Raw genomic sequence first — 27,843 nt, 5'->3', positions numbered from 1 at the left:
AAAAGACGTCTTTGGAACTTTAGAATATGTTGTGCAAGAACAAAGAGTGCTTGGGTTCAGTTTGCAACACGAGTCATTTTTACCACACAAATTCCCTTCTTTTGTGCTGGCAAAGGGGGATACTTTGTGCCCTTTTGGTTTAGAAGATCTTCAAACAGACAATAGTGTGCAAACAATCTTCAAGAACATAACTTTACTAGAACAACCTCAAGGCTGAGACCAAGGCTTTGAGAAAGGCCTCTTCAGCAGATTTCCTTCTGCTCTTCACTTGGAACAAAGCCTGCTTGACAATACCAAAATCTCCTTCTTTCTTTGGATTAAACCCCCTTTGCAGGAAAAGTATGCAAATGCCATATGTGGTTCCCTTGTCTGAGGCTACGCTCACCCAGCTATCTTTTCTCTGTCTGGCTCACCCCACAGGACATCCACCGCCTGCCACGGAGACCAGCCTTCCAATTCAGTATCTTTCACAGCTCTGACAGTCAGCTAGCTGGGCCTGCCACTGCCTCTAAAAGGGGCTCATTTAGTTGTAATGAACTATTCCCTGCATATTTCCTAAGGTATGGTAATTGTGCTAAAAGCCAACAAGTGATGCATTCATTCTAGTTCTCATTTAAATTTTTTTTTTTCCTCCACAGCAGTCTTCCTTAGTCTTCTTTTCACCCTCACACCATCCTCCCCCACCACACACACTTTTTAATGCTCCCCTTCAAGTAAAGAGATGGAATGAATGTAGAAATTGGAAATTATATGCAAACAGACAGTTTCAAAGGCAAGGCTTACTAAATGGTGAAGTATCACAGTCACAAGAAAATGAAAGAGAATTAAAAATGAAACAAATTGTATTTGGTAACACAAATACATAAATATACATATTCAAATATTATTTATGTAAAATGGCCGTATCACAAGCTGATTTAAGGATCCCAAAATTCTACCATTTGTTTTCTTCATATATACACTTTCCTCTCCAAATTTATTTTTACCCTGTGTTACAAATAAAAGAACAAAAGTTAATGATTTTGTCTCACCAGCCTCTCTTCCTCTCTTTTTATTTTTTATTTTTTTTAAAAGGCTAAACTCTTTTTTTTTTTATAGAGGCATGTTTTATTTGTTTGTTTGTTTGTTTTGTTTATACATGCACTGGGTACAGTCAGAAACGCGGGAGGGTGAGAGAATTCACCAGAGCCAGAGCGGGGAGCAGAACAGGCAGAAGGACCAAGTACACTGCTGAGGGGAGCAGCGGGCGGCAGGAGGGGTCTGCGCGCCATGTGGGACCCTCCTCCGGTGGCCAGGGAGCAGCCGGGGATCGAACCGGTGCCGCAGAGGCTGCGGGCAGCTTCGCAACCCAGCGCTCAACCGCTGCGCCACCGGGGAGGCCCCAGCCTCTCTTTTTATCTGGAAGCTGTAGACCAGACAGGAATAAGTTCAAGAATCTTCGTTTTCTGACCTCTTGACTATGTCTGAGGTTCTGACAAGCATGCAGTGGAAACTGAAGATTGTATTATGGTCTTGCAGGCAGACCAGTACCACCATGATCAGGAGATATTTGGGGGATGAAGTGAGGTAATAAATTATTTACCCTGAAGACCTGCCATCATCAGCCATGAGCTATTGAGCTGTAGTTAAACAGATCAATGGAAATTAAATGGAAAACAGTCATGGCTTCCTTGCAATGTCTCCAACCTCTCAAGCCACAAAATAATATGCAGTTAGTCTTTGCATAAAAAAGAGACAATGTTACATTTTAAAGTGTAAAAGAGCCTTTAAAGAAATTTATTGAGACAAGCAGTAGGTGAAGAATCAGATTCAATTCTTGATCTGATGTGATTACTTTTGCTCTTCTATTTGCTTTTGGCAAAAAAAGCAGCTGTACCCTAATCATCGGGACATCTCTATTGTTAGTATTAATTTACCAGCATTTCTTAGGGGTAATATGAAATATTTTAAATATTAAATTATGAAATGCTCTGTGGTCATAAATGAATTTAGCTGGGTTGATATTTCACTTTATCAAAAATCTCTTTCTAAAAAGGAAAGTCTGATTATGAGAGAGCATCAAAGATCTAAAGGGACTCTGTGGTTGGAACAGCAGTGAGAGTCCATTATGGGTACCAAACTGGGAATTACCTAGCTTTCTTAACAATATAATTTATAAAAACATTTTCTCTGCTAAACTGGGGTTTTAGCAGCTCAATGTTTTTCCTTCCAGTCATTTTTTCTTACATATACATTTAATACCTACAGACAGAACATTCTATGTCATTCATATTATCACGTGTATTTCTCCAAATTATTTAACTTTATGACTATAATTTTTAAGAGTGAATAATAGTCCATCTAGATTGGTGGACTTTGTTATAATTCCTTTAAAAATATTAAGTAGGGGCCTCCCCGGTGGCACAGCGGTTGAGCGCTGGGTTGCGAAGCTGCCCGCGGCCTCTGCGGCGCCGGTTCGATCCCCGGCTGCTCCCCGGCCACCGGAGGAGGATCCCACATGGTGCGCAGACCTCTCCTGCCACCCGCTGCTCCCCTCAGCAGTGTACTTCAGTCCTTCTGCCTGCTCTGCTCCCCACTCTGGCTCTGGTGAATTCTCTCACCCTCCCGCGCTTCTGACTGTACCCAGTGCATGTATAAACAAAACAAACAAACAAATATAATTAATAAATAAATAAACATGCCTCTATAAAAAAAAATATTAAGTAGTCTAATCTACACTTAATAATTTGTTTAATCTGTTAAATTAGTTGATTTACGTGGTTTCAAATAGTTGTTTAGACGTATGTTAAGATAAATACTTAACAATTTATTGAATTTGGGGAAAAACTAGTAGTAAAGATAAGGATTTTTTTTTTTAAAGATTTATTTATTTATTTATACAAGCACTGGGTACAGTCAGAAGTGCGGGAGGGTGAGAGAATTCACCAGAGCCAGAGCAGGGAGCAGAACAGGCAGAAGGACCGAAGTACACTGCTGAGGGGAGCAGTGGGCGGCAGGAGAGGTCTGCGTGCCTTATAAGGATTTAAAGTTCATAAACACTACTATGAATTTACTCTTGAAAACCCTACTGAGTGCTGAGCACATTATAACATTGTGATTTTTTAAACATGTCTTTCAATTTCAAAAGCGTTCTTAAAGTTTTATCCCTTGAAAACCAGTCATCTCACTTTTCAGTTTTTTTTTTTTTTTTGCATTTCCCCTAAATGATGTCCATGTAGCTTAATAAGTGAAATTATACTCTATATATTTCCAAGAGTTAAATAAGGGGGTCATCCATACATAAAGATGTGTGAACAAACAAGGCTCATTCTTTCAACTAAAATAAACAATTTATGCATAGCTTTTCAAGAAACACGTATATGTTGGGCCTCCCCTGGTGGTGCAGCAGTTGAGCGCTGGGCCACGAAGCTGCCCGCAGCCTCTGTAGCGCCAGTTTGATCCACAGCTGCAGGCGAGGGTCCCACATGGTGTGACAGACCTCTCCTGTCCGCCACCCCCCTCAGCAGTGTATTTCATCAGTCTGCCTGTTCTATTCCCCGCTCTGGCTCTGGTGAATTCTCTCACCCTCCCGCGCTTCTGACTGTACCCAGTGCTTGTATAAATAAATAAATTAATTAATCTTTAAAAAAAAAAAAAACGAAACATGTACATGTTGAAAAATGTATAATAAAGGAAACATAGTCATAATAGAGTCACAAAATTTCAGGGCTGGAGGATGAATAGTTTTTAGCTAAGGAAAAGGGTGCTGGTATGATTTCTAATATTGTTAGGTATATGTGTGAATATAATTTTACGCATTTTCTTTATTTTTTCTAAAGACATGATCTATCATAATAAGCAGTTCAAAGAAAAGAAAAATTACCACATCTTCTTTCAAGACTGTTATATGATCCCTAAAGGATCTTCCAGCTTTAACATGTTTTGATTCCCCTGTGTCTAACCAGGAAGTCATATGTTTCCTCATGGGCGATCACATTAAAATCCAAACTCTTTAGCATATCATTCTAGACCTTTTACAGTGCAGCTTCAGATTACTTTTTTTTTTTTTTTTTTTAAATAGAGGCATGTTTTATTTATTTATTTATTTGTTTGTTTGTTTGTTTTGTTTATACATGCACTGGGTACAGTCAGAAGCGCGGGAGGGTGAGAGAATTCACCAGAGCCAGAGCAGGGAGCAGAGCAGGCAGAAGAACCGAGGTACACTGCTGAGGGGAGCAGCGGGCGGCAGGAGAGGTCTGCGCGCCATGTGGGACCCTCCTCCCGTGGCAGCAGCCGGAAACGAACCGGCGCTGCAGAGGCTGCGGGTAGCTTCGCAACCCAGCGCTCAACCGCTGCGCCACCGGGGAGGCCCCAGATTACTTTTTCAATGTTACCTCTTCTCACCACCCCATTCGCAAACCCTTTAACTCTACCAGACCATTCCCTAAGATGCTGCACTTTGTGACCTAGTGTTACTCTTAGTCTTTCCTCTGTTTGAAAACACCCTCCTTCTCTTTCAGACTCATGGAAAATCTAATTCTTCCTTTGGCTCAAAGTCTCTTCCTTTGAGAAGCCTTTTAAAACCCCTCTGGCAGAATTAATTTTTCCCTCATTTGTCCTCCCATGAAGATTCATGCAAATTTCTACTGTAGCCTTTATCATCTGAAATTTAAATGATGGGATCTGTGTCTCTAAATTGTGAGTGTCTTTAAGCTAGGAGTCGTCTTATTCATTAACGCCCAGAACGGAGCCAATATAATGGTTACTCAAAGAACATTTGCTGAAAGAACAGAAGATTATGGGAAAGCAAGCTAGCTTGATATTCACTAATTTAGTCAACATGTAAAGAACATTTAATTTGGGGGAGGGGAGCAGAGGGCACAACAGGCTATCATGGAGGGCGATGGGTGGCAGGTGGTAGGTGAGCTAACCACACCTAAGGGGAGAAATTCTATATTGCCAAAATATTCACAAAGATGTAAAACAATGGTATTAAATCAATAAAAAAAATTAATGGTCATAAGTTATGTGTCACTCTAGGAGATGGAGATAAGATAGTGAAATGAGGATGGCACAGTAAACAAATTCCTATATTCTGAGATTTCTATTCTAGTGGGGAAGAGAGTTAACAGAAGACTTCAATACAGAAGGGTTGAAACTCCGACTGTGCTCCCATCATGTGTAAAATAGTCCAACACTTACTCATGTTCAGAAAATACATATTCATACTCATCAGATATATTGTTTAATTCTATCTCTGATCTAAGTCAGAGTCTAGAAGCTCAGGATTCTTAACTCAGACACTCTCCCCTCTGTTATGATTTAGTCCTGCCCTTCATTTCCATTCATTTGCAGCCATGGCTGCAAATGAGAGTAATTTTTCTTTGTCTTTTTATTTCAGTACCTCCTTTTTAATTCCTTCTATTTAGTCAAGAACCTGTCGCCAAAACTCTTTACTTCTCTGGCTTTCTTTTCTGGATAGCATATAGATTTAAAATCTCACCTGTCTTGAGCTTGTGGTCAAGGTCAACATGTTCTGTGTTAATTCATGTGGATATCATGTATTTCCTGGCATAATGTGATGAGAAGGGCACTTCATTTTGGTGGTTTTCTTTCCTGAAACCAGGGTCCCAATCTAATCATAAGAAAGTATCATGGGGGATATGCTGCAAAATACCTAAATAGAAGAATCAAGGTCATGAAAAAAAAAATGGGGGGAGGGAGGGAGACTGAGACACTATTATAGACCAGAGGAGACTAAGAAAGCATGACAATTAAATGCACTCTAGTACACTGGGTGACCTCCTGGAGCAGAAGAAGATAGTGTGAAATAGGTGAGCTACAAATGAAGTTGTAATTTAATTAATGGTGTGGTACCTACATTATTTTATTAGGTTGACAAATGCACCTTGGAGCATTAACATTAGTAGTTGGGTGAAGGGTATAGCTCTCTGCATTGGGTTTGCAATCTTCTGTGAATCTAAAAGTATTTAAAAATAAAGAATTTTTTATAATACAGCTGTGAACTGTTATTAATGCTGACTAGATACTTCTGATTCTGAACCCAAAAATGCACCTGGATTGCCATGGACCTAGTAATAGTCAGACAGGTAAAGCCCTGAGTTTTTTCTCCTGAAAGAAGTTGTTTTCACGGAATTTCATGAGCGTGCTGTATTGATAGTCCTCCTGAGCCTGATAAACAAGTTATCTAAAATGGTCTAATGATTTATGATCAGAGTATCTTTAGCCAGGTCACAACAAAAGCACTTAAAAAAAAAAAAAAAAGGAAAATCATAGCTCTAAAAATTAATATGTAGCAAAAGTCTTTTAAGAATTATTCTACTAATCATCCAGGGTGTAGTAAATGATACATCATTGTAATTTTTAGATGACATCTGTGTGAACACAAGAATGGGGTTTTATTCACTATACCCCAGAAAAACTGAGATACTCATTTAAATGGACATCACTAGAATAACTTTATAAGCAAAAAACCTGCATTAATATTTTAATAATGCAAATAGTAAATTACTATCACAAAATGTGAATAGTAATTTATTCAAGGGAGAAAATGTTATCAACATAATTAGCATGTCAGAGTTACTGAAGAGCATTCATTACTAATAAAGATTAAGTCTCTCATACTTTTTGGTCTTAGTAATCCCTTATATCCTTAAAAATTATTGAGGACCTCCGAAGAGTTTCTGTCTAAGTGAATTATAGCTATTGATATTGATCATATTTGAAATTAAAATTGATAATTTAAAGAAATATATTTATCAGTTCATTAAAAGTCCATTACATATTAACTAAAAACTTTTTTTGAAAAAGGTAACACACTTTCCAAACCAGCAAGAGGGGTAACACTGCTTAATAATTAGGTAACTCTTTTTAATGTCTAGCTGAATATAAGACAGAGAATGCAATCTTTGTGTGTATTCAATCTGTTCTATGATACATTGTTTTAATTGATGCAACTTAAGAAAATAGGGTCTCTCACAAATATGTCTTTGGAAAGAAGGATATATTTTAATAGCTCTTTCAGATAATTGTGGATATATATATTTCTTTTATAGTACCACAAAACCCACCAAGTGGTAGTTTCTTAAAGGTTAGTTGCCTTGGGAAATCTGAACCTGTAACTGTATCAGTGAATTCTATACGCTGTTGATTTAAAATCAATTAGTTCATTAATTTTATACTTTAGTGAATATTTTAGAAAATCATGCATTGTTCATTTAGGAAATACTAATTCAATGAGTTATGCAGACCTGTCAAATGTTGACACATTTCACTATACAAATATCAAAAACATCAGACTTGTTTATGTCACCACGAGTATCAATGGAAAATTTATTTTGGAAACTGTTAAGGTCACAGTTTCAAAATATTTCTAAAATAAAGAATTTTTGTAGTTTCCTCTGATTCTATTTTCCTATTGAAAGCTTTAATTTTACCAGTAACATCAAATATCAGTTGCTTTCTTTGTGACAAACTCAATCTTGTTCATTTTTTTAAAAGATTTATTTTAATACAAGAGCTGGGGTACAGGCTAGAGGCGCGGGAGGGTGAGAGGATTCACCAGAGACAGAGTGGGGAACAGAACAGGCAGACGACCAAGATACACTGCTGAGGGAAGCAGTGGGCGCAACAGGAGAGGTCTATGTGTCATGTGGTTGGCTCCCTTGCCGGCCGGGAATCAAACCTGCGCTGCGGAGGCTGCGGACAGCTTCACAGAACTGCACTCAACCTGCTGCACCACCAATTTTGTTCATTTTTGATAAAATTTCAAATATTCAAGTTTGAATGACAGTTTTTCCTTCAGTCAGTCATTCTTTCAAGTAAAGACCATGATTCAGGAAAAAAGCAGCTAGTTCAGCTTGCAACTCAAACAACTGTACTGTGCTTCTCTGTGAGAGAACCATAGTAATTAGGTACATAGTGGAGATGACATATGCAACCTTCTTATTTAGTCACATGGAATACTAAAGAGACATTTACTCAACAAGAGGTTTAATAAAATTAATAATTTTTATTTCAACCAAGAATGGCTTCTTTAAAAATTACCAATGTGTGAGGGTAAAGAAAAACAGGACCTTGGGATACAGTTCGGTGCCACTGTGTAGATTCTTTCCAAAGTCAACAGTTTTACTTACCACTGCTTTTGCACCATTAGCGTAAATGCCAACACTGTTCAATAGACAAAGAACATCTTAGTATTATGATGATAGTAATTTTGATGCAATGCAGCCTCTGAGGGTGCCTGGGATATGTGGGTCACCCTTTGAGCATTGCTGATAGAGAGGTCCATTAACAGAAGCCATTTCTTTTCTTCGGCACCTAGGGACCACGTCCATAGAAAACCCACAAGTTAGAATGTGAAACTTTTAACAGCAAGATCATTCAATCCATAGAGTTGTAGAAAAATTTGACAAAGGGAGTGATAAATATAAGAATGTCAATAAGTTGCAGAGATTATTTTAGTTAGTGGAGAGGAGATTGACTGAGAAGAATGCGAAAGAGTGGAGCTTCTACCAAGTCCATGAATGCGGAATTGACTTTGGGAGGGCAGGGGATGGAGAAAAGGGTGGCCCAACCAGACCAGGCATGTACAGATGCTACCATTCACTTCCTGCTCTGCAAGGCCAGGCACTTTTGGCTTGAGAGGTAAGGGCATCTTACTAAAAGGTCATTAGAAGACTGGGAAAATCACATGCAAACAATCAGAACCAAGTCATTTATTAAAAATAATTCCTTAACAATGCTGTCTCTCAAAATTGTTGATTTATTCCTTTTTTAAAATAAATCTGTCAGTATTAACAATTTGAGTAACTATGGAAAAATGAAAAATCTTAACTTTAGATGAAACATTTCAAATAGTATTTTATAGAAATATTTTTTCAAAGGCTAGTTTCTGGACCACACAATAAAACTCCCAAATGAGGGACTGAATGGATGCACACTGGTATTTAAATTTTTAGATTTGACAAAACTAATACAGCATATCTTGACAGCTATATTCAGTAGCTTAATGCTAAGCTTTTTATGCTGAATACAGAACAGAATAAATTTTCCACCAGTGTTTTGACTATAAGGTTTAAGATTCCTATTCAAAAAAGACAGCAGTCTGAGACTACTCGATAAACCAAGCATTGGCTATTTCATAACTGCCTCATAAACTGTCTCAATATTTAAGGGAAAAGAGTAACTCAAGGGAGAGCTATTTTTTAAAAATATATGTTAAACCAAAATCTGGATGCTTAGTAAACATTCTCTGTAGTGTTCAGCCAGAAAGACTTACAGCTGTGGTATTTATGACTTAAAATAACAAGATGAAGCTCTCTATATAAAAGATAAATGATATCATAAAAGTTTCTTATCAAGAGAAAATACATTTTTTTTCTGATGGGATTTATGTAGGAAAGACTTTACACTAAAAGACCATTAATACTGGAAAAATACTGACACATTGTGAAAATATTGTGAATTTAGTATGAGTACATGTAAGACCATATTATTCTCTGTTTTGCCACTACATCCTTTTTTTCAAATTGAAGAATAATTTTTTCTATAAGGGCACTAAAGTTTTGATTTAGAAATATGACTACTGTAAGTTGTTGACTTCATCGTGAAATATCAAATTCAAGATGAACTGTAAACTTGACTAATGCACCAAAGAAGGATTAAGATACTAATATAGTACCAAAAGATGATACAGACATATTCTTAAATATACATATATATTTTAACATAGATTAGATCTAAATCTCCCAAAGGACAAACACTCTCCTCTCTAAATGAGACTTGGAAACCCCAGTTTGATTTGTGCAGCCTAGCTAACCACTGAAGTTAAACACCAGTCCTGTTGTAATTCAGTATTCAACTAAGCAAGTCCTCCACATGAGCAGAGAAAAAAAAAAAAAACCCTCTTATTTTTTAAAGTTGCCCATCTCTATCCATTTCTGTTGAATTGCCACAACTGCCCAGATAAAACATTTGAGAGTATGTCAGCTTTAATTAATGTAACATGACCTGATCATTTCCACAGTTAAGAATAAAGAAGTTTGCTTTCTTTAAATCCAAAGCACAACCTGGAGATTATGCTAAGTTGCTTCATTCATAGTCCACACTTCTCTGCTCATGTCAGAGGACAGCATTTGTCCCCTCTAGTGATAAACAAATTATACATGAAATCAATTCCACTTCACAATCATTTTCCCTATTGGGTATTATCTTTCCTTCTCTGCTCCCTCCAGTTAAGCCTGCATCCTGTAACTTGCTAATGAGCTGGGGGCTTTCTGTTCCAGGTGGCACCCCCTGCCTGGAAGTCATGACATTTCCCATTTCGAATGCTGCTGGCATTTTTCGACAGCTCCTGCTAACTAGCCTTTTTGACCTGCACTAAGAGGAACTCATCTGATCGAATCCTCTAACCTGCCAATCATTCCGGCAAATGATCTTCACAGTCACTCCCAAGGCAGAAATGGAAAGGGGAAAAAAAAAAAAAAAAAGGAAATGTGAGTGAGAGAAGGAGGGAGTAGGCAAGCTGCTGCCTCTGCAGCTACCTAATGAGAATACTTTAAGTCTCTGAGCAGCTGAAACACTGAAAAACTGGTGGGAAAATTAGGACACAACTGAATGCCTAGCTCTGTAATTACTGATTTCTTTCCATCCTGAGATCATTCTGAGAGCAACACCTCTGAGATGTGCCAGTTTCGAAAGAACACAAGAACACCCTACCTTACGTAGAGAAAATAGATTTATTTCTCCTGCCACCATCAATATGCAATTCTCATAATCCCACCGTCAAACAGCCTCCTATGCAGAATTAATTATCTGCTATAAGCTTGTTAAGTGTGCATTTGTAAACTAGGGATGATTATCATGTTTGCCACAATGAAGAAAGCACCCCTCTTTTTCCCAGGCATATTTTAGATGCTGCCACCATTTAGGGGTGTTTATTCTTATATATTTATATTAAAACAAATAGGTATGGATAGCACGGGAATCTAGGAAGATTTAACAATGACAATATAGGACTATCTGGGTTTTCTTAATTAATGGGGGTAAAATAATTTTTTTTCCAGATTTTTCTTGCCTGTGCACAGATTTTTTGTTCCTATTGTTGGTTCCCAGTCCACAGAATAACTCAACTACCTTAGGAAGAAACTCCAAACATAGATCTCTGGCAATGGATCACTACTCTAGGTATCTTTATGTGAAGTAGATTTGTTGACCAAGAAATGATATAATATAATTATGTGTTATCATTACACCATTGTATGTAATAATGTAAAATAAATACTGTGCATGAGTTAATTGCACATGATAATCATACATCTTTCCCCATTTATAGTAATTAGGCCAATAGCCCCATTTAGAGTAATTATTATATGTAATTGAGGAAATTTTACTAATTGCATTGAAAATGATAATCCAGAGCAATTAAAAATCCAAGGGCACTATACAGAATGCAGATGACACTGAAAAGTGGTGATAATTTAAGGGGAAAAAATTTCACCCAAGAATGGAAATGAAAAGTATTTGATTCTAAGCTTAGCAAAGATGGTGGTATTTATTATGAGATAAATTTCCATCAGTTTATGGAACTGTTGTATTTTTTTTTTTGTTCTAAACCTTATACATGATTTCCTTAGGTGAAAAAGCAATCCTTTGAATAATCTATGATGCTATCCTAACAACTCTAGGACTATTTAAAAGTATTCTACTTGGCTATGTGACTGTACTCCGTGTGTGTGTGTGTGTGTGTGTGTGTGTGTGTACTTTGGTAAGGGAAGAAGCTATTCGAAATTCCAAAAGAGACTTGGTAAATTATTCATTTGCACAACCAATTTGATGTTCTTAAAAGCCTTATTCATAGATGCATCTCAGAATACTGCAAATATTTTGTTAAATATACTTGTAATAATTTTGCTGAAATGTTTAACTTTGTTAGATTTGAAATACATTTGGGTTGCTTTCATTACATTTGCTATCTGTCTAAAATTTTAATATGTAAGGACCCAGAATCCCTGGCTTTTGTCCCAGGGCCCCAGTGTCTTTTCCTCCCTGATCCACTCCCCGTTTTTCCCCAGACAAAGCTCCCATATGAGGACTATCTCTGGAGTGATGAGAATCCATGGGACAATGGGAATAGTTTTGAGCTTCTTTTTGCTTCCCCTTCTTGACATTGTCATTTAGACATTGTCCTCCATGCATTCAAATGTCATCCCAGGCCATCAGCCCACTTCAACTCAAACAGCCTCCTTTCATGCTCAGACACTTCTTAGAGTATCCGCAGACCACAAAGACTGTCTTGAGGGACTCAGCTGCTATCCTGGTATTAATAATACAATACAGTACACTTAGGGCACAGACGTTTCCCTCTATATCCCAAATTCATAAGAATCAACATCAAATGAAAAGGAAAAATAGAGCACCTGAACTGATTAAAATTACTTATTATATGTGACTGTTAGATTCATGCTAGTTTGGCCAAGCATAGATATCTTACTTACTAGCTCTATCACATCTTGTGCCCACTATTTATAAGAAAGCTTCACTCATGTTATGCTGCTGGCTAAATAGTCCCTGAGAAATTAATTTGGGTTTTGAAAAAGACAGAAGATGCAAGTTGCAGTGCTATTTGCTCCCTCCCCCAGTTTGAAAGCTCATCTGACCTGGAAACACTGAATTACAAAAATGTAACCATGATTTTTAAAGAGAAATGGGCTTATGAACCTACTTTTCAAGCATCAAACCAGTTTCTTGTCTTTTAGCCATTTTGCTTGTATAAACAATCAATCAGAAAAGGGAAACGGAAAATTAAGGGCAAAAACCAATTATTTTTAATTAAAAAATCAATCTGAATTATTCATTCTGAAGAAAAACACACTGAAATATTTAAAGGAAATGGAGTATCATGTGAGTAAAAACAGTGGTTTAGAAAAATAACGTGTACTTGCACACATTTATGTGACAGAGAGAAAAGATGAGGGATGAATATGAAAAAGTAAATACAGCAAATATACCAAAATTCTAACATTTGGGAGCACTAGATGAAGGACATCAGACATTCTTTGTACTAATATTAATTTTTCTGCAAATCTGTAGTTACAGCAATATAAAAATTTAAATAAATGCCTTCAAAATGGACTTTGGATGAAGCATGATATATTTGTTTATTTTCATTTTGCTTTGTGCCAATCCCAGTGCATAATTAAGCAGATTAGAAAGGGAAGGCCCCAGAGGCCTCCCCTAATTCATTCACAGAGTTGGTAGTGATTTTTTGGGGTAGAGAGCCAAAGAAAGGGAGGGATGGAGAGCCAGAGAATGGAGAGGGAAGAGAGAACAAACTCCCTATTTTACAATAGAATTTATTTATTTATTTAAAGATTTATTTATTTATTTATACAAGCACTGGGTACAGTCAGAAGCGCGAGAGAGTGAGAGAAATCACCAGAGCCAGAGCGGGGAGCAGAACAGGCAGACTGACAAAGTACACTGCTGAGGGGAGCAGCGGGCGTGGCAGGAGAGGTCTGCGTGCCATGTGGGACCCTCGCTGGTGGCCGGGGATCGAACCAGCGCTGCAGAGGCTGCAGGCAGCTTTGCAGCCCAGTGCTCAACCTCTGCGCCACCAAGGAGGCCCTTTACAATAGAATTTAAAGGAGATGACAGACTCTCCAGAGTAGAGGGTCAGCTCAGGAAAGAGGGCTGCAGGTGTAGTGGGGCCTCTTCCAACCTGGTGCTCAGAACATACATTATGCATTTGTGGTTCAAAGCACTGTCATCTTCCTGAATAAGATGTATTTCTTAATCTGCAGCAATGTGGGGATAATGACAAAAACCAGGGATCCTTTCTGATGACACCAGCAAGGCGCATTAAGATTTGTTTCCCACTCTGTCTGCTATTTCCACAACTTTTGTTGTCAACTATATGAGCAACAGAGATGAGAAAACTGTAGTTATTTGGATAGGAAAAAAATTGTAGAAAATAATAGTTCTTGCGGAAAACCTTCCTGATATTGAAAGCTAGACACAACATTTGAATTTCTTATATTATGATAAGCACTAATAGGCATTATCTCCTTTTGTGTCTGTAGTTGAGAAAATGCAACATACCTTAAAGACCTTTAGTTTATAACAGAAAATACCACATAATAAGTATATTGGTTATACCATAAAAACTAGAATTTGCCCCATATCTGTCTGATGTTTTCCTTGGTAGTGTATAGTCCAGGCAGGGTAGTTTCAGATATAGGCTTGGCTTTGAAGAAGCTTCAGAGACCATTAAGCTCAGAGCTCTTTTCTGAGGGGTTCCTTATGACAGGTTGACCAGCCAATTCACAGCTCAGCTGACTGGATCAGGGCTCAGCACCTGACCCACGGCAGAATAAAGTCAGCCAGCAGCTGGTACAGTGGTGGCTGACACAAAAGCTTTACTCAAAGTCTTGCTTTCTACTTACTGCTTTTCTATACAAACCAGAGATGCTCTCTAGAAGGGTCTGAATCTGAGTGGGGGGTGGGGGGGAAGAAAAAGAGTTCAGCAATAGACTGCCCCAGAAATAGAGGGACAAAGAGAAATGACAACAAATAGGATTCATGAATAAGTATATAGAAACAAGTCAGCAGAAGCCATAAGATGAAGAGAAGGTGAAAGCAATGTTAGCTGAGGCCCGGACAGAAGGAGTGAGCTGCCATAATGTCATAGCATGGAGGAAAATAACAGGTGGCTGTTTACTTGGGACAAGTTGCCAGAGTTGAGGAGTTGATATGGCAACTTTCACTCTGCCACTTAGACTATCAACCAATACATAGCAAAAGGAATAGACAGAGGGACCATGCACTTCCTGATTCAGTTCAGAATGACTGGAAAATTAAGCTCAGCCTAGAGGTGTGTTTGGTATCACTAAGCAAATATAAGTGACACTAAATGGATGTGGTTTTAATAGAGCTTCTAGTCTTTTCCTTGGGGAAAACTTCTATGAAACTTTAAGTGTCTCAGACTTTAAAAGGGTCTTATTCTTCAATACCGATAAAAAGGGAAGGGACAATCTGTGAAATCTTTGGTCTATTAATATCTTTAGAGGATAACAAAATGTAAGAAGCACAGTATTTTGATCATCCAGTGGATCCTATCCCATTTTTAACATAGGTGGGTACGAATTTCTTTTCATTTAATTTGGTTATGAGATTCCAAAAATGTATTCCAAAAATACAAGAAACCAAAAATGTCTCTCACTAGCTTTTTCACTAGACCAGCTTGCGCAGAGCCAGTGCTATTAGCTACATAATTGAAGTGACATTCGTTTGCAAATATAGAAATATCTGGCATTCAGGTATGGGAGGAAAAGTTAGGATATTAAACATTCCTGTGTACTCAGTCCTCCATCATTATCAAAAGCAGAAATATCACAATGCATTTTCCATCCACATTTACCTCTGTAACTTTCCAAAGAAAGGAGATTGGAATATTAGTCAACAGTATGGCCCTAATATAGTCTCCCTTCTTCACCTTCCCAATCTCTTTGGGATTTACAAAGACCTGGGACATTTGAGAAAAAACTTAAGATGCCAGAGCCTGCTTTAACGATTAATTCATCAACAACAAAATCAAAATTAGTAAAATTACATGGTTTTCTCTGTGACATCTTATTTTGTAGACTTTTTTCTCCATAATGTCTACATTTTGCCATTCAGGTATTGGTTAGAAAGTCCACTGCACAGGCTATAGTAAGTCAATATACAGGTTATATTATTTTATAAGATATAGAAATCTCTATAAAATGGCCCCATTAGATTAAAATTCACAATCCACAAAGGTGAGATTAAAATGATTTCTTTTTCTGTTGACTGCCAGAAAGCTCTTAGAGCCCAGCTTCCTGGTAGCTTTTCAGAGAAAAAGACAAACTTACATGTTTCCTCAGTATAGCAGTAAATCAAGTTGAGGAATACGGATTTAGAAGAAAACAAAAACAATAATAATATTAAAACTTTAAAATTTGATGCAAAATGACAAAACCAATAGAGAACATATTTGTATAGCCATCAGGTAAGTTTAGAGGGATCGCTCCACTACAGACACATATAACCTTGAATCTAGTTTTTAAAATATACTGCAAAGAATACATTTTATTAAGGCTTGAGAATACTGATGGCTGCCATTCTGAGCACCTCAAAAAAAAATCTCTACAATTAGCAATTTTCGAGACCATTTATAGACAATGCTTCTATCCAGTGAGCTTGATTTGATTTTACAAGCAGAAGCTGGCCTGAAACACGTTCTAGCAGCTTTGACTGGCCAACCTCAGGTCAGGGGTCTCAAAAGCGCTGAGAAGAAAGGACACAGCCTGTGATTGAAATTCAGGCTGGCTGTGTGCATGTGTGCCTGAGGAAGCAGCACAAATAAAGTCCACTTTTTGTTTTGTTCTAGTGACTTGGCTAAGAGATTTACAAGGCCAGGGGTCCTCATTATGGTAATACAGGTTAAATACTTTAAAAAGCATATGAAGCATCCTCATGAATTAAAACCATTCTTAGAACTGGGAGGTAACTGGTAACTGGTTAAAAACTCAGTCCCACTTTCTCTGACCAACTGAAATTCAGAGTGGGAGTACAAGTGCTAACAGGGGAATATAGGTTGTGCTTCTAGGTAACTTTTATCCAATAGGGAGAAATAATTTGAAAAGTGAAAAATCTTACTCTTACTAATTGAACAGGCAAATCTACTAGTAATATTTATAGACTGGCATTTACACATCTTCTTTTATCTGGGAATCTTTTACCTCCAAAGCATTCATAAATCGCCACCATACTCCTGAGAGGCCAAAACTGACCCCCCACATTGAGCACATATAAAAGCTAAGGCTAGCAATAGCTAAAGATTCTGGCAAATCACCCCTAGATAATATGAACAGTTTAATGTGCTGTCATTGCCTTGCTGAAAATTCAGTCTGTTAACATACTTCATAGTAGGAGAGGAAGGAAGAGGAACTCCTGCAATGCTGTATACATCCTATGTTTCATTCCATTATTTCATTACTGATCATCCACACAAGCAAGTAACAAAGATGGACTAGCAAATCAAAAGCTTTCATGACAAAAAAGTTCATTCTCTATTTGCTTTAGTCATATTACATTGCCTGAAAAAACATATGTAAGGACAGAGTTAAAAAAAACAACAACAGACATTTCCATCTGGCAATAAAGAACAGCCTTTTCAGAAGTTACTCTCTTAATATTTATTTGTGGGAAACATGAATGATGGGCAGGCTGACATGTCTAGAAATTCCTTTGTTTAGATTAAGCTTCCTATCTACAAAATGGTGGAGATCAAAGAATCGAATAGGAAACAGAAAAGTTCCAACAGGACAAGATCTGTACCAGGGGACAGGCAGGTCCAGAAGTGGATGAATGGCTCACATTGCAACTGAGCTAAAATAGGGAGCACACATCCTTTCCAAGGGATGAGCCTCCATTCAATTACACACACAGACTTCTGGAGGGAATGGTCTGCAGTATTACCAGACTTGTTGATTTTTCAAGAAAAGTCAGAAATTCAGACTTTGTAGAAAATCTCTCATTTAAAGATGAGAGCCACTGATTTAAAAAATATTGTGTGGGCCAAACGAAGCAGATCTGTGACTTAGATATAACCCAAGATTAACCTTTTTCTCACCTCAGGAAAGAATAGGTAAGTAACAATTTGTTTATCACTAAAAAGGTTTGCGTCTGACGACATCAATGAAATGCAATTTTAGTTAGAATCCAGCAGATGCTTGAAAATATGGAAATGACTGATCACACTCTATATCAGTTGAATCTGATAAAAAACATAGTGAACATAAAACTCATAAGTATTTGGAAAAACAAGAATTTGAAATATTTCATTTGAAAGATCTATTGACTTCTATCAATGTTATTTTCCAAGTAAAATAGATCATCTTACCTGTGCTCTCTTGAGAATATTGTGCTCATCAGTGCTTGCTATTTGATAGACTTTTGCCATAACTATTGTTTTTCCCAAAGGCCCGCATGCTCTCTCCAGCTTCTGGTTGCAATCTTACATTTGGAACAGTAAAAATAGAAGACACTGTGGACAGAATGAAAGTTTTCATTTATATGTTTATAGATGAATCTATAATCTTTTAAAAAATGGAGATGGGCCTCTCTGGTGGCACAAGGGTTTAAGATGCAACCTATGAAGTTATGCACAGCCACTGCAGCATGAGTTTTATCTCCAGCCAGGGAGCAACCCACATGGCGCATTAGACCTCTCCTGACTCGCCCGCTGCTCCCCTCAGCGGTGTATTTCAGTCAGTCTGCCTGTTCTGTTCCCCGCTCTGTCTCTGGTGAATCCTCTCAACATCTACACCTCTGGCCTGTACCCCAGTTCTTGTATACATAAATAAGTAAATCTTTAAAAATAAAATAAAATAAAATGGAGGAGATGCAAATCTGGATGTCCAGGAAAATCATGGTATGTGTCAGTATTTGAAATGTCAAATGGCCACAGACACACATGCATTTACACAGATTCACATACACACGTGACAGGATAGTCGGTCTTCTCCTCAAACCTCAGTTCAGTTGAGCTCATATTTTTCTGATTTAGAACAATTAACTTATATTTGAAAACAACATTTTGCCCTTTCTTCATGGCATTCATTCCCTCATTGGAGAGGGAATCATTGAGCCCACACTGTTCTAGTTATATCAAAATCCTGCAGTATATAAATCAAAACTAAAGAAATTCCTGTTCTCATAGATTCCATAAGAAGGACAGAGATGATAAACAATTAAACAAATAAATCAACTAGTAGTAAGTGTTATGAAGAAATAAAGAATAGGGATGAGAAACTGCAAATGTGGATTGCTACAGTAGGTCAATGAAGGTTTCCTTGATAAGGTCCCTTTGAACTGAGACACAATGGTGGTAAGAGGGCAAGTCATGGCTATGTCTAAAGGAACAGCAATTGCAAAAGGGTAAAAAGGGAAACATTGAGAGTTAACTTTAAAAACCAAGAAGAGAAGCAGGCAAAACAGGAGGTTGTAAAAAAAAAACAGGTGAAAGAAGACATGAGTGGCTTGGGCAGGGGGACTGCAGTTGAGAAACGGTATGATTCTGGATATATTTTGAAGGTGGTGTCAACAGAGTCTGTAAAAGAATTGTGTTTGTGTGTGATAAAAGAAGAAGAGTCAAAGATAACTTCCATCAACTGGAAGAATGACATTGCCATTGATTGACAAGGGAGGAGCCAGTGTGGGCTAAAGATCTGAAATTCAGTTCTGGTAACATAAGTTTGAAATGCCTACAGTGGTACCTGGAGATACTCTGGTATCTGAGTATTTAGTTGGATATGCAAGCCTGGATGGAGTCAGGGAAGTTGAAATTGGAGAAAGAAATTGGAAACTGCCAGTGTATAACTGATACTTAAATCACAAGACTGAATGAGATCATCTGAACTCCAGGGAGAGTACACAAAAAGGTTTTGAGGAGTAAGCCCCAGGGAACTGTAACACCAGGTGCCTGGGGGGATGAGGGAAAATCACCAAAGCAGTCTGAAAAGGAGAGTTGAGGGAGGCCAAAGGAAAACCTTGGGAATGCCTGTCTTGGATTCCAAGGTGAAGGAACTATTAATAGGAGGAGATGGTGGGCAACTGTGTTGAATTCAGCTAATGGATTAGGATGATGGGTGGGAAATAACCAAAGGATAGAGGTTTTTGAAATCTCCAGTTCCCAAGTCTTGGGTGCAAAAGCCTGATTTGAAAGGATTCAAGAGAGCAAGGAAGTCTAGAACTGGAGGCGGCAAATATGTGTGAATCAATGTATTAATTTTTAAACAATAGCATGTAACTACATGAATAGCATAATATTGTTTTAAGATATCTACAGGAATAAGTTTGAACATTAAAGCTGGAAAGGTCCTTCAGCATCACTGTGTCTCTACATGAGAAAATGGAAACATAACAGAGACTAAGGCACTGGCCCAAAGTGGCCCAGTGAGTTACCAGAGGAGCTGAAGCTAGAATCCAGGTGGGCTGAGTCTCAGCGCAGTGCTCTTCACACTGCACCGATTTGTTGGCCCTCTTTTACCACAGATCCGTTTTGTGGATTAGCAAATGAATGTTAATAAAATCAAGGACTCTGTGCTATGAAGTGTATTTTGTTCATTTACTTTGACAAGGGTTGTTCAGCTTCAATAATTTATGTAACTTGATCGTATACACAAGAGAATGCCCTGTGCTGTATTTGGGAAAAGTAATGAATTTCCTCTAAATCAGCCCTACATTGACTTCCCTGCAATTAAATCTTTGTGCAGAAGTGGGGCAAAGCTGTTGGGGTTTTGGGAGAGGGAGTGTGACGGGGTGCCACCAAAATTCACAGCGTTCACCAGCAAATCCCCCAGTAACTGCACTATTGTACACTTGTATCTTGTTTATTGAATTGGTAATTCCCACTTTGCTGGCATACTAATATATTACTTTCAAATGTTGGTATTATATAAACGAATGGAGTTTTAGGGAAAAGTATAATAAAGACACTATCTGTTACATATTCTTCCAAAGCAAAGAGAGTCTGGCCTAAGTAGGCAACTTCATTTTTATACTAATCTATGTGACTGCAGTGCTCAGTGTAACCAGATCCTCTTCATACTCTTTTCATAGGATCTGATATATTAAAGTAGGTCAAGAAGGCTCAAGTCCACTTTGAACTTATTTTTGTTCCAGTCTTCTCCTTTTACCTGGCTTTGCTTTCTGCTTGCATAAGTGCTTCTTTTTTGTAGATGTTCTTTTAAAAAAATGCCATGAACTATCTTTAAGATTGTGAGAGCTGTGGAGTGAACGTGTCCCCCTGAAATTCACATGTTGAAGCACTGACCTCCCCAATCTGATGATAGTTAGAGAGGGGGCCTCTGGATAGTAATTAGGTTAGGTGAGGTCATGAAGGTGGGGCCCTCATGATGAGATTAGTGTATTTATAAGAAGAGGAAGACAGTAGCCAGGAATCAAATTTATAAACCCCTTAATCTTGGACTTTAGAACTGTGAGAATGAAATGTCTGTTGTTTAAGTCTCCCAGTCTATGGTATTTTGTCACAGCTTCCTGAGCAGACTATGTATTAGTATAAGGCTCCTGGAATTAATGAATCTGAATCACAGCCTGGCTGCCAAGACAATCCATTTATTGATTCAGCTACACTTCCTTCTAGGTGGACCACCTTCCAAATCTCCTTGAAGAGGAAGCACATGAGGGTTATGCTGCTGTTGCTGCTACTGCCACTGCCCTGTGCCAGGGGGTGAACTTTTACATGACTCCATACACAAGTAAAATTTAATTTTAAGAATTTCTAAATATAGTCTATGGAATATTAACCTAAACAACAGTCTTCAACACCGGTCATTTCACCTAAAAAAACTAGTTCCCAAAGTCTAGGGATTCTTTGTTTTGTAAACATGTTTGTCAGGTCCACCACATTGCCTAAATGAAATGACTGTAATATTAAACACTGGGATTGTCCTTTCTTTCGACTGGGTTTATACTTCATAATGATTATCTTCTAGACACAGAAATAGCATTTCTGTAACTCAAAATTGTTACCGGAGGCATTTAGCAGAATCTTGCTTTAAAAATATAATGATTTTTCATCTTTATTCTCCCCCCTTCAAAAGGTTTCACTGCTCCTGATGTTTAACGTTATGCAAAGACGTGTTTCTGCCAATGAATATCGCCTTATGGTTATGCTTCTGCAAATAGCCTGCTGTGAGCTGATAAAGGGATTAATGCAGCCAAAATTCTTAATCTGTGAAATTACAAATTAAATTCTCATATTAAAAATACCACCCTGAGGTATTTTTTGTGGTTTTAATTCCCCTCTGGTGTTCTGCATATATTGTGCTTGTTAATGACTGGGACAAGGCTGTCTCTGTTGGCAGCCTGCTGCACAGTGATAATGTGGAGGCATTTACTCACTGATAGAAACTGGATTTAACACTGGCTGATAAACTAAGTGGCAAGTGGGTAATAAGTCCATATTAACAGAAAAGTACTACTACAGAATTCAGAATGCCGTCAAAATCCTGGCTTAAACTCAATCATCGAGTCAGATGGGATTGAGATGTCACCAAGGAGGAGTGAGATCATTACAAGTTACACTAAATGGGAAAACAAGCCATATGTTGGAGTTTGATGAACCATAAACTAATGAACCTATTTACATTATTTATTTTTTTCAGGATAGGCAGATATGTCATTAATTCATTACTTTTCCAGAGGGATTTCACCTTTTTTTTCTTAAAATGGGGCCAGCTCTGTAGACTTTTAGAAGGATGTAGGGTAGAATATAGAAAAAACACGAGTTGGCACTATAGGAAATGACTTACTAAGCATAGAAGGAGTAGTAAATTAATATATCTGTGGTCTCTTTAGGGTTAAAAAAAGTAATTAAAATTAAATGTGGGTTATCAAAAGAGATTCAGGGTAAGAATAGCCAAGCAGAATTGTTACTTGGGCCTTCGTGCCCAAATGAAGGGTTATTGTTGTCATGAAGAATTCAATATTAGAGAGAGTGTAAAGTCCAAGAGATCAAAGAAACAACTTTATAAATGTCTATGGTAGATGCTGTACACCCAAGAATTAATAAGGCATAGTATAAATATTTACACATATACACAGTATGTTAATTTTTAAGGCACAGTAAAGAGTGTGAGAAAAATTTCTCTGATTGGTATTTAGAAAGAACGTTATCACCACTGTACAAAAAATTTCTTACTGCAACAGTGTTTTGTAAAATTTCACAAGAGTTCTGTTTCACACTTTGGAAGAAAGATGAGATCCTCCCAGCCATAAATCCTCCCCCCCAAATATTTAAAATATAATTGAAAAGGGCTGTGTAAATATGAACACTTTTGTAAAAACAAAACAAAAACCCACCCAAGAATGTGTTTTGTTTTAAAAGATCCAGAGAAGAGCAGTCTGTATGAATACCAAGAGCATTTGTAGTTAAAATGAATTACATGTCTTCAGTTCTTACATGTCAATTTAGTGCATTAGCCAATTGCCAACTCTGTTCGTCAGCTCACTGCATAGCAGTCCTTTTTAAGGTTATTATTACAACCAAGATGGTCTCCGAGAATCAAACAAAAATGAATCATTTCTCCTCTGTGTATTGCAGCCAGTCAGAAAGTATTGCATGCATAAAGCACTAAATATGTAAATCATATTTTCCTTTTCCTTTATGATGGCTCAGATCATTTTTTTGGACACACACATAACCAGATACAAAGACATGCAGCTGCAGACTGCAGAGCAGAGATAGCAAAAAAAGGAATCCATTTTCTTCCTATTTCGGGTAAGCTAGTAATTGAATGGCAGGATTCCACTGAATATATACACCAACAACCACCCTGTCCTTCCTCCCTCTGCCCATCTCTAAATTCACATACATGCTTATATGTATGCATGTAATACACACATTGATTAATCTGGCTTACACACATGAAAACATGATTTATTCTATATTCATGTTACATATAACTGCTAAAATGATGTCCCTAGTTTGATTGGTTGTTGAAAATTTGTCATACTCACTATCAGTCAGTTCCCATAGCCGTGGAGGCAGGTCACTAAAATACTCATGGCTCAAGGCGGCCTGTGCTGATAGTCTGTTCTTTGGGGAACACTGTAGGAGTTTGGAGGCCAGATCTTCTGCATGATTCACATAGCTGAGCCTGAAAACACAAGCAAAACAGAGACATCAGAACAGAGAAGAAACTCTACTACATAAGACATAAGGCTCACATAATTTTTTTGGACTTATTTATTGTTGGCAAATAAAAAAAAAACCTAAATTACCTGTTGAAAATATACAAAAGCAAGATTCACATTGGTTCTTAAAGTCTCTTTTCCTCTAAAATGACTTTACTCTTGCTATCTTAGTCTTACTGATTTAAAATATTTCTATTATAAGCAAATGGTTGATTCTTTCAGGATACAGCTGGTTCAGAGGTAGCAAATTTATGTAGACTATTTATCAAATAATTGCCAGAATTTTGTCCTAGAACTTATACTGTATAAGTATCTAGATACCTCTATAAGAAATTAATGGAAAGTAAATAGAAAAAAACTAAAATAAAACTGTTATTCAGGGCCTCCCCGGTAGCACAAGAGATTAAGCACAGACTGTGAAGCTATCCGCAGCCTGTGCAGCATGAGTTTGATCCCTGGCCGGCCAGGAAACTGACCCACATGGCACAGCAGACCTCTCCTGTCTCGCCCACTGCTCCCCTCAGCAGTGTTTTTCAGCTGATCTGCCTGTTCTGCTTCCCACTCTGTTTCTGGTGAATCCCCATCACCACCCCCCACACCTCTGGCCTGTACCCCAGTTCTTGTATGCATAAATAAATAAATCTTTAAAAAACAAACAAACAGAACTGTTATTCAATTCTCCAGTTACTAAAGCCACTTTTCCTCTAAGAATTTGCACCTTCTTATATTGAGTTTGAAATTACTGGAATGAGTACTCTTCTAAATATCAACAATCATGCAGGTTAACAAAGGGGATACGCTTTAACCAGATGGAGCCAAATCAATTCAAGATGACCTTTAAGACAACAGTAGGTAGAAAATATGTGTCTCAAGATTACAAAAAAAGCAGAGAAGTTAAGTCTTCCATGTGGTACACTTTCAAATGGTAGCGGTCCAGGGCAGCCTTGTTTATCATGCATTCTCTATTTCATTACTTAGTGCAATCAAACCCAGACAATTACCATCATAATGATAGTAAGTGTTCATAATCATTTGTGTATAGTTGAATATATGTCAAGCACTTCCCTAGGCACTTTCACGATCTCTCATATTTATTATTGTCCAACAAGGCAATGCTGTTCCCCTCTAACAGAAGTGGAAGCTAAGTAGGAGAAGGTAGTGGATTGCTCAATTAGCAGGTTGAGTGAATTCAAATCATCCAGGACTACCTGACTCTCAAGTGGTTTGCATTTGCCATGCTCTCAGATAATCTCTAAGGGCTTTTACGCAAGGATTCCTGAGTTTCTGCAACAAGTCGCAAAAAGTACAGTGACTCTCAAAGGTGGCCAGACGGGAGTGAAGGAAAGTTGCTTCTACCATTGAAAGCCATGAAAGCCCTAGACTCACAATTTAACAATAAGCATCATTCTGGAATGATCAACAACTCTCCCCTTTCCCTTCCACAAGCAGCTCTTTAGTATTGATTTAAAACAGTTATGGGGGCAAGATGGTTGGGAATGAAGAAGAGGAGAGGAAGTAACATATTGAGTAGAGGATGGGAAAAGGAAAAGAGCAAAGAAAAATATTGCTCCCAAAAGCCAACCAAAGAGAACTTGTCTCTAAATTTTCATACATGAAGAACTCACAGATGAATTCAGAGTTTGACCACTGCAATGGCTAAATTTTGAAAACTGATCAATAGCTTGGTTTCATACGTCTCTACCTGGCAAAGAGAAATTTCTTCATAGGAAAAGAAAGAACTCTCAAAATTCTCTACAATGTTTCCCCCTTCCCTTTAAGGGCCTAGGACCATCCAGGTTATTCCTTTCTTTTCACAAAACTTCCTCAATATCATAAACTTTTCATTATTTTTTTGAAAAATATCAAATGCAAAGTTTGTGATAGCTAAACTTCATCGTAAAATTTGCACTTATATTGGATGCACAGCTTATATATAATCCTGGTGAGCAATACATCAGCATCAATTTTACATAGCTTTGAAAAAAGAGAACAAGAGTGTCAGATGGAGCCTACATCTGTGTTTTAGGCCTAATTTTGTTACAAGAGTGATGACCCCATTATATCTGCAATCGTTCTAGCTCCAACAAGTCATGAATTGCCCTTGACATATAATTTCACTGTTTTGAATCATTATGAATATTTAGAGTTGTGTTTCTTTTTGCAATAGACTATTGATCACAGTAATGCATGCATATGCAACTAAATATAAGAAATTAACCATTACCCTTCCCTCAAATTGACTAAACTTGTTAGTAACATTGATGAAATAAATGAATGTTTGTGATACTCAGTTTATTTGTGCACAAATATTTATGCATAGAATTTTAATTTAGAAATTTGCATTTCAAGAACTAATTTTATTCCAGCTTTCCATATGCATTGTCAACATCTGTCTTTGTCATTATCAGAACCACTTTTTGAGTCCATTTATGTTGTTTAAGATATGACATTTCTCTGATATCTTATTTGGAAGTTTTATTCTAATCCTTAAGTGCACCTTATCGAAATGTTAGAATGACTGTGGTTGTGGTGGTTGCTTATAAATTCCCATTGTGATGGCAAATTTTTAAATATTTCCTTGTAACTCCATCAATTTTTGTTTTCTATATTCTAAAGCAGGGTAATTAAATGCATAACAGTCTAGCACTGTTATCTCTTTCTAGTAAATTAACTCATTAATCCTTCTGTAGTGACCCTCTTTATCTTTAATAAAGCTTTATGGGCTAAAGTTCACTTTTTTCTCATATTAATTTAATGACTTTAATCTCTTGTTTAGTATTTCCTGGTATACCTTTTGTTACCATCTTTTCATGTTTCATTCCCACAATTTTAAGGTGTCTCTTTCATAAATATTATATAGTCAGGTTTAGTATTTATTCAATTAAACAATCCTCTATCTTTGAAGGACAAAATTTAGTCTACTTAGATTTTGTGATTACTAATATATTTGGAATTACCTGCCATTTAATTCTTGCCTTCTATTTTGTGCTGCTTTACCTTTTTTCCTTCTTTTCCTACCTTCTTTTGGATTTTAAAAATTCAACATTTTCCTTTTTTTGTTTTAGAAGTTATATATTCTATTTTGTTGTGTTTAGTGATTACTCTCAGCTTTTCCTATTTTCGCATTTCAATATTTAGATGTTTAAACCCTCACACTAAGTTTTTACAAGCTGGTGGACAGTGAGAAATAATTTTTGCCCCAGACCTATAATCATACATTCCAGAATATATGATTAATTAATATCACTATACATTTCATTAATTGCACAATAAGCCCAATTATCAACTATATAAATAATAAGTTACAGAGCACATCAGGAATATAAAATACTGGATGTCTTTCCCATTCATTAGTAGAAACTAATTTCTCTTTCTGCAAAAAAATATTGGGGGAGATGGAAAAAAAAATCACTCAAACACAAATAGATGGCCAATGATTTCCAGTAAAAGTGGGGAAAATTGACACAATTTTCTGAAATTTTATGATTAACAATTATTTTCATTACAACTACAAAGCATCTCTACCTTTAAACTAATATTTACTAAACTGAAGGGCATATTCCATACATCTGCACCAGACAAGCACAACATTTTGCTAAGAATACTTAATAGCTCATTCCCAGTTTTTTTTCATGTCCTCTCTTTTAAGTTGCACCCAAAAGTGAAAACATTAAATTAACTTTAAGACATTTTTATCTGGTGACATTAAAAATATGTGCTTCTGTATAATGTGGACTTTATATGAACTTTTCAACCGAAGGTTTGCAATTTTCAAAGTGAGGTTTTCATAAAGGCACAAAATGAGAGTTATAGCAAGACATTTACAAATCATCAAACTTGATCAAAAGTCAACAAGATCTGTGGTTACACAAACCAAATGTATATTGTCCTAAATGTGGGATATATAAAGTAGCAGGAAAATAGCTGCTGAGGCCCTAATGTCAATGTTTGAAATGACTGAAGGGATAAACTATAGACAATCTAGACTATTTTTCATAGTTCCTGGGGCTTTAGTTCTGTATGATTATGCACAAATAGCATACTGGGTATTTTGGCATCCAATCTAAGTTTCTTATAAATTGATAAAATTCAGGAATG

The 27,843-nt window shown here is 37.1% G+C and overlaps 1 protein-coding gene across 1 annotated transcript in view; it reads right to left on the bottom strand.

Moving 5' to 3' along the window:
* The window catches only part of CDK14 (cyclin dependent kinase 14), a 520,730-nt gene that overhangs the window by 16,772 nt on the left and 476,115 nt on the right, over positions 1 to 27,843 (bottom strand). The window contains exons 13-14 of the mRNA XM_054692320.1: positions 23,569 to 23,708; positions 17,927 to 18,070 (exon numbers count right to left, since the gene is read on the bottom strand). Of these exons, the coding sequence (XP_054548295.1) occupies positions 17,955 to 18,070; positions 23,569 to 23,708 (256 nt within the window). The 3' untranslated portion in view covers positions 17,927 to 17,954. The remainder of the gene's footprint in view (positions 1 to 17,926; positions 18,071 to 23,568; positions 23,709 to 27,843) is intronic.

The sequence above is a fragment of the Talpa occidentalis genome, unplaced genomic scaffold (assembly GCF_014898055.3).
Source record: "Talpa occidentalis isolate TD23 unplaced genomic scaffold, MPIMG_talOcc4v2.1, whole genome shotgun sequence".
Taxonomy (NCBI): domain Eukaryota; kingdom Metazoa; phylum Chordata; class Mammalia; order Eulipotyphla; family Talpidae; genus Talpa; species Talpa occidentalis.
The sequence above is the reverse complement of the archived record's forward strand: the minus strand, read 5'-3'. Positions and strand labels throughout refer to the sequence as shown.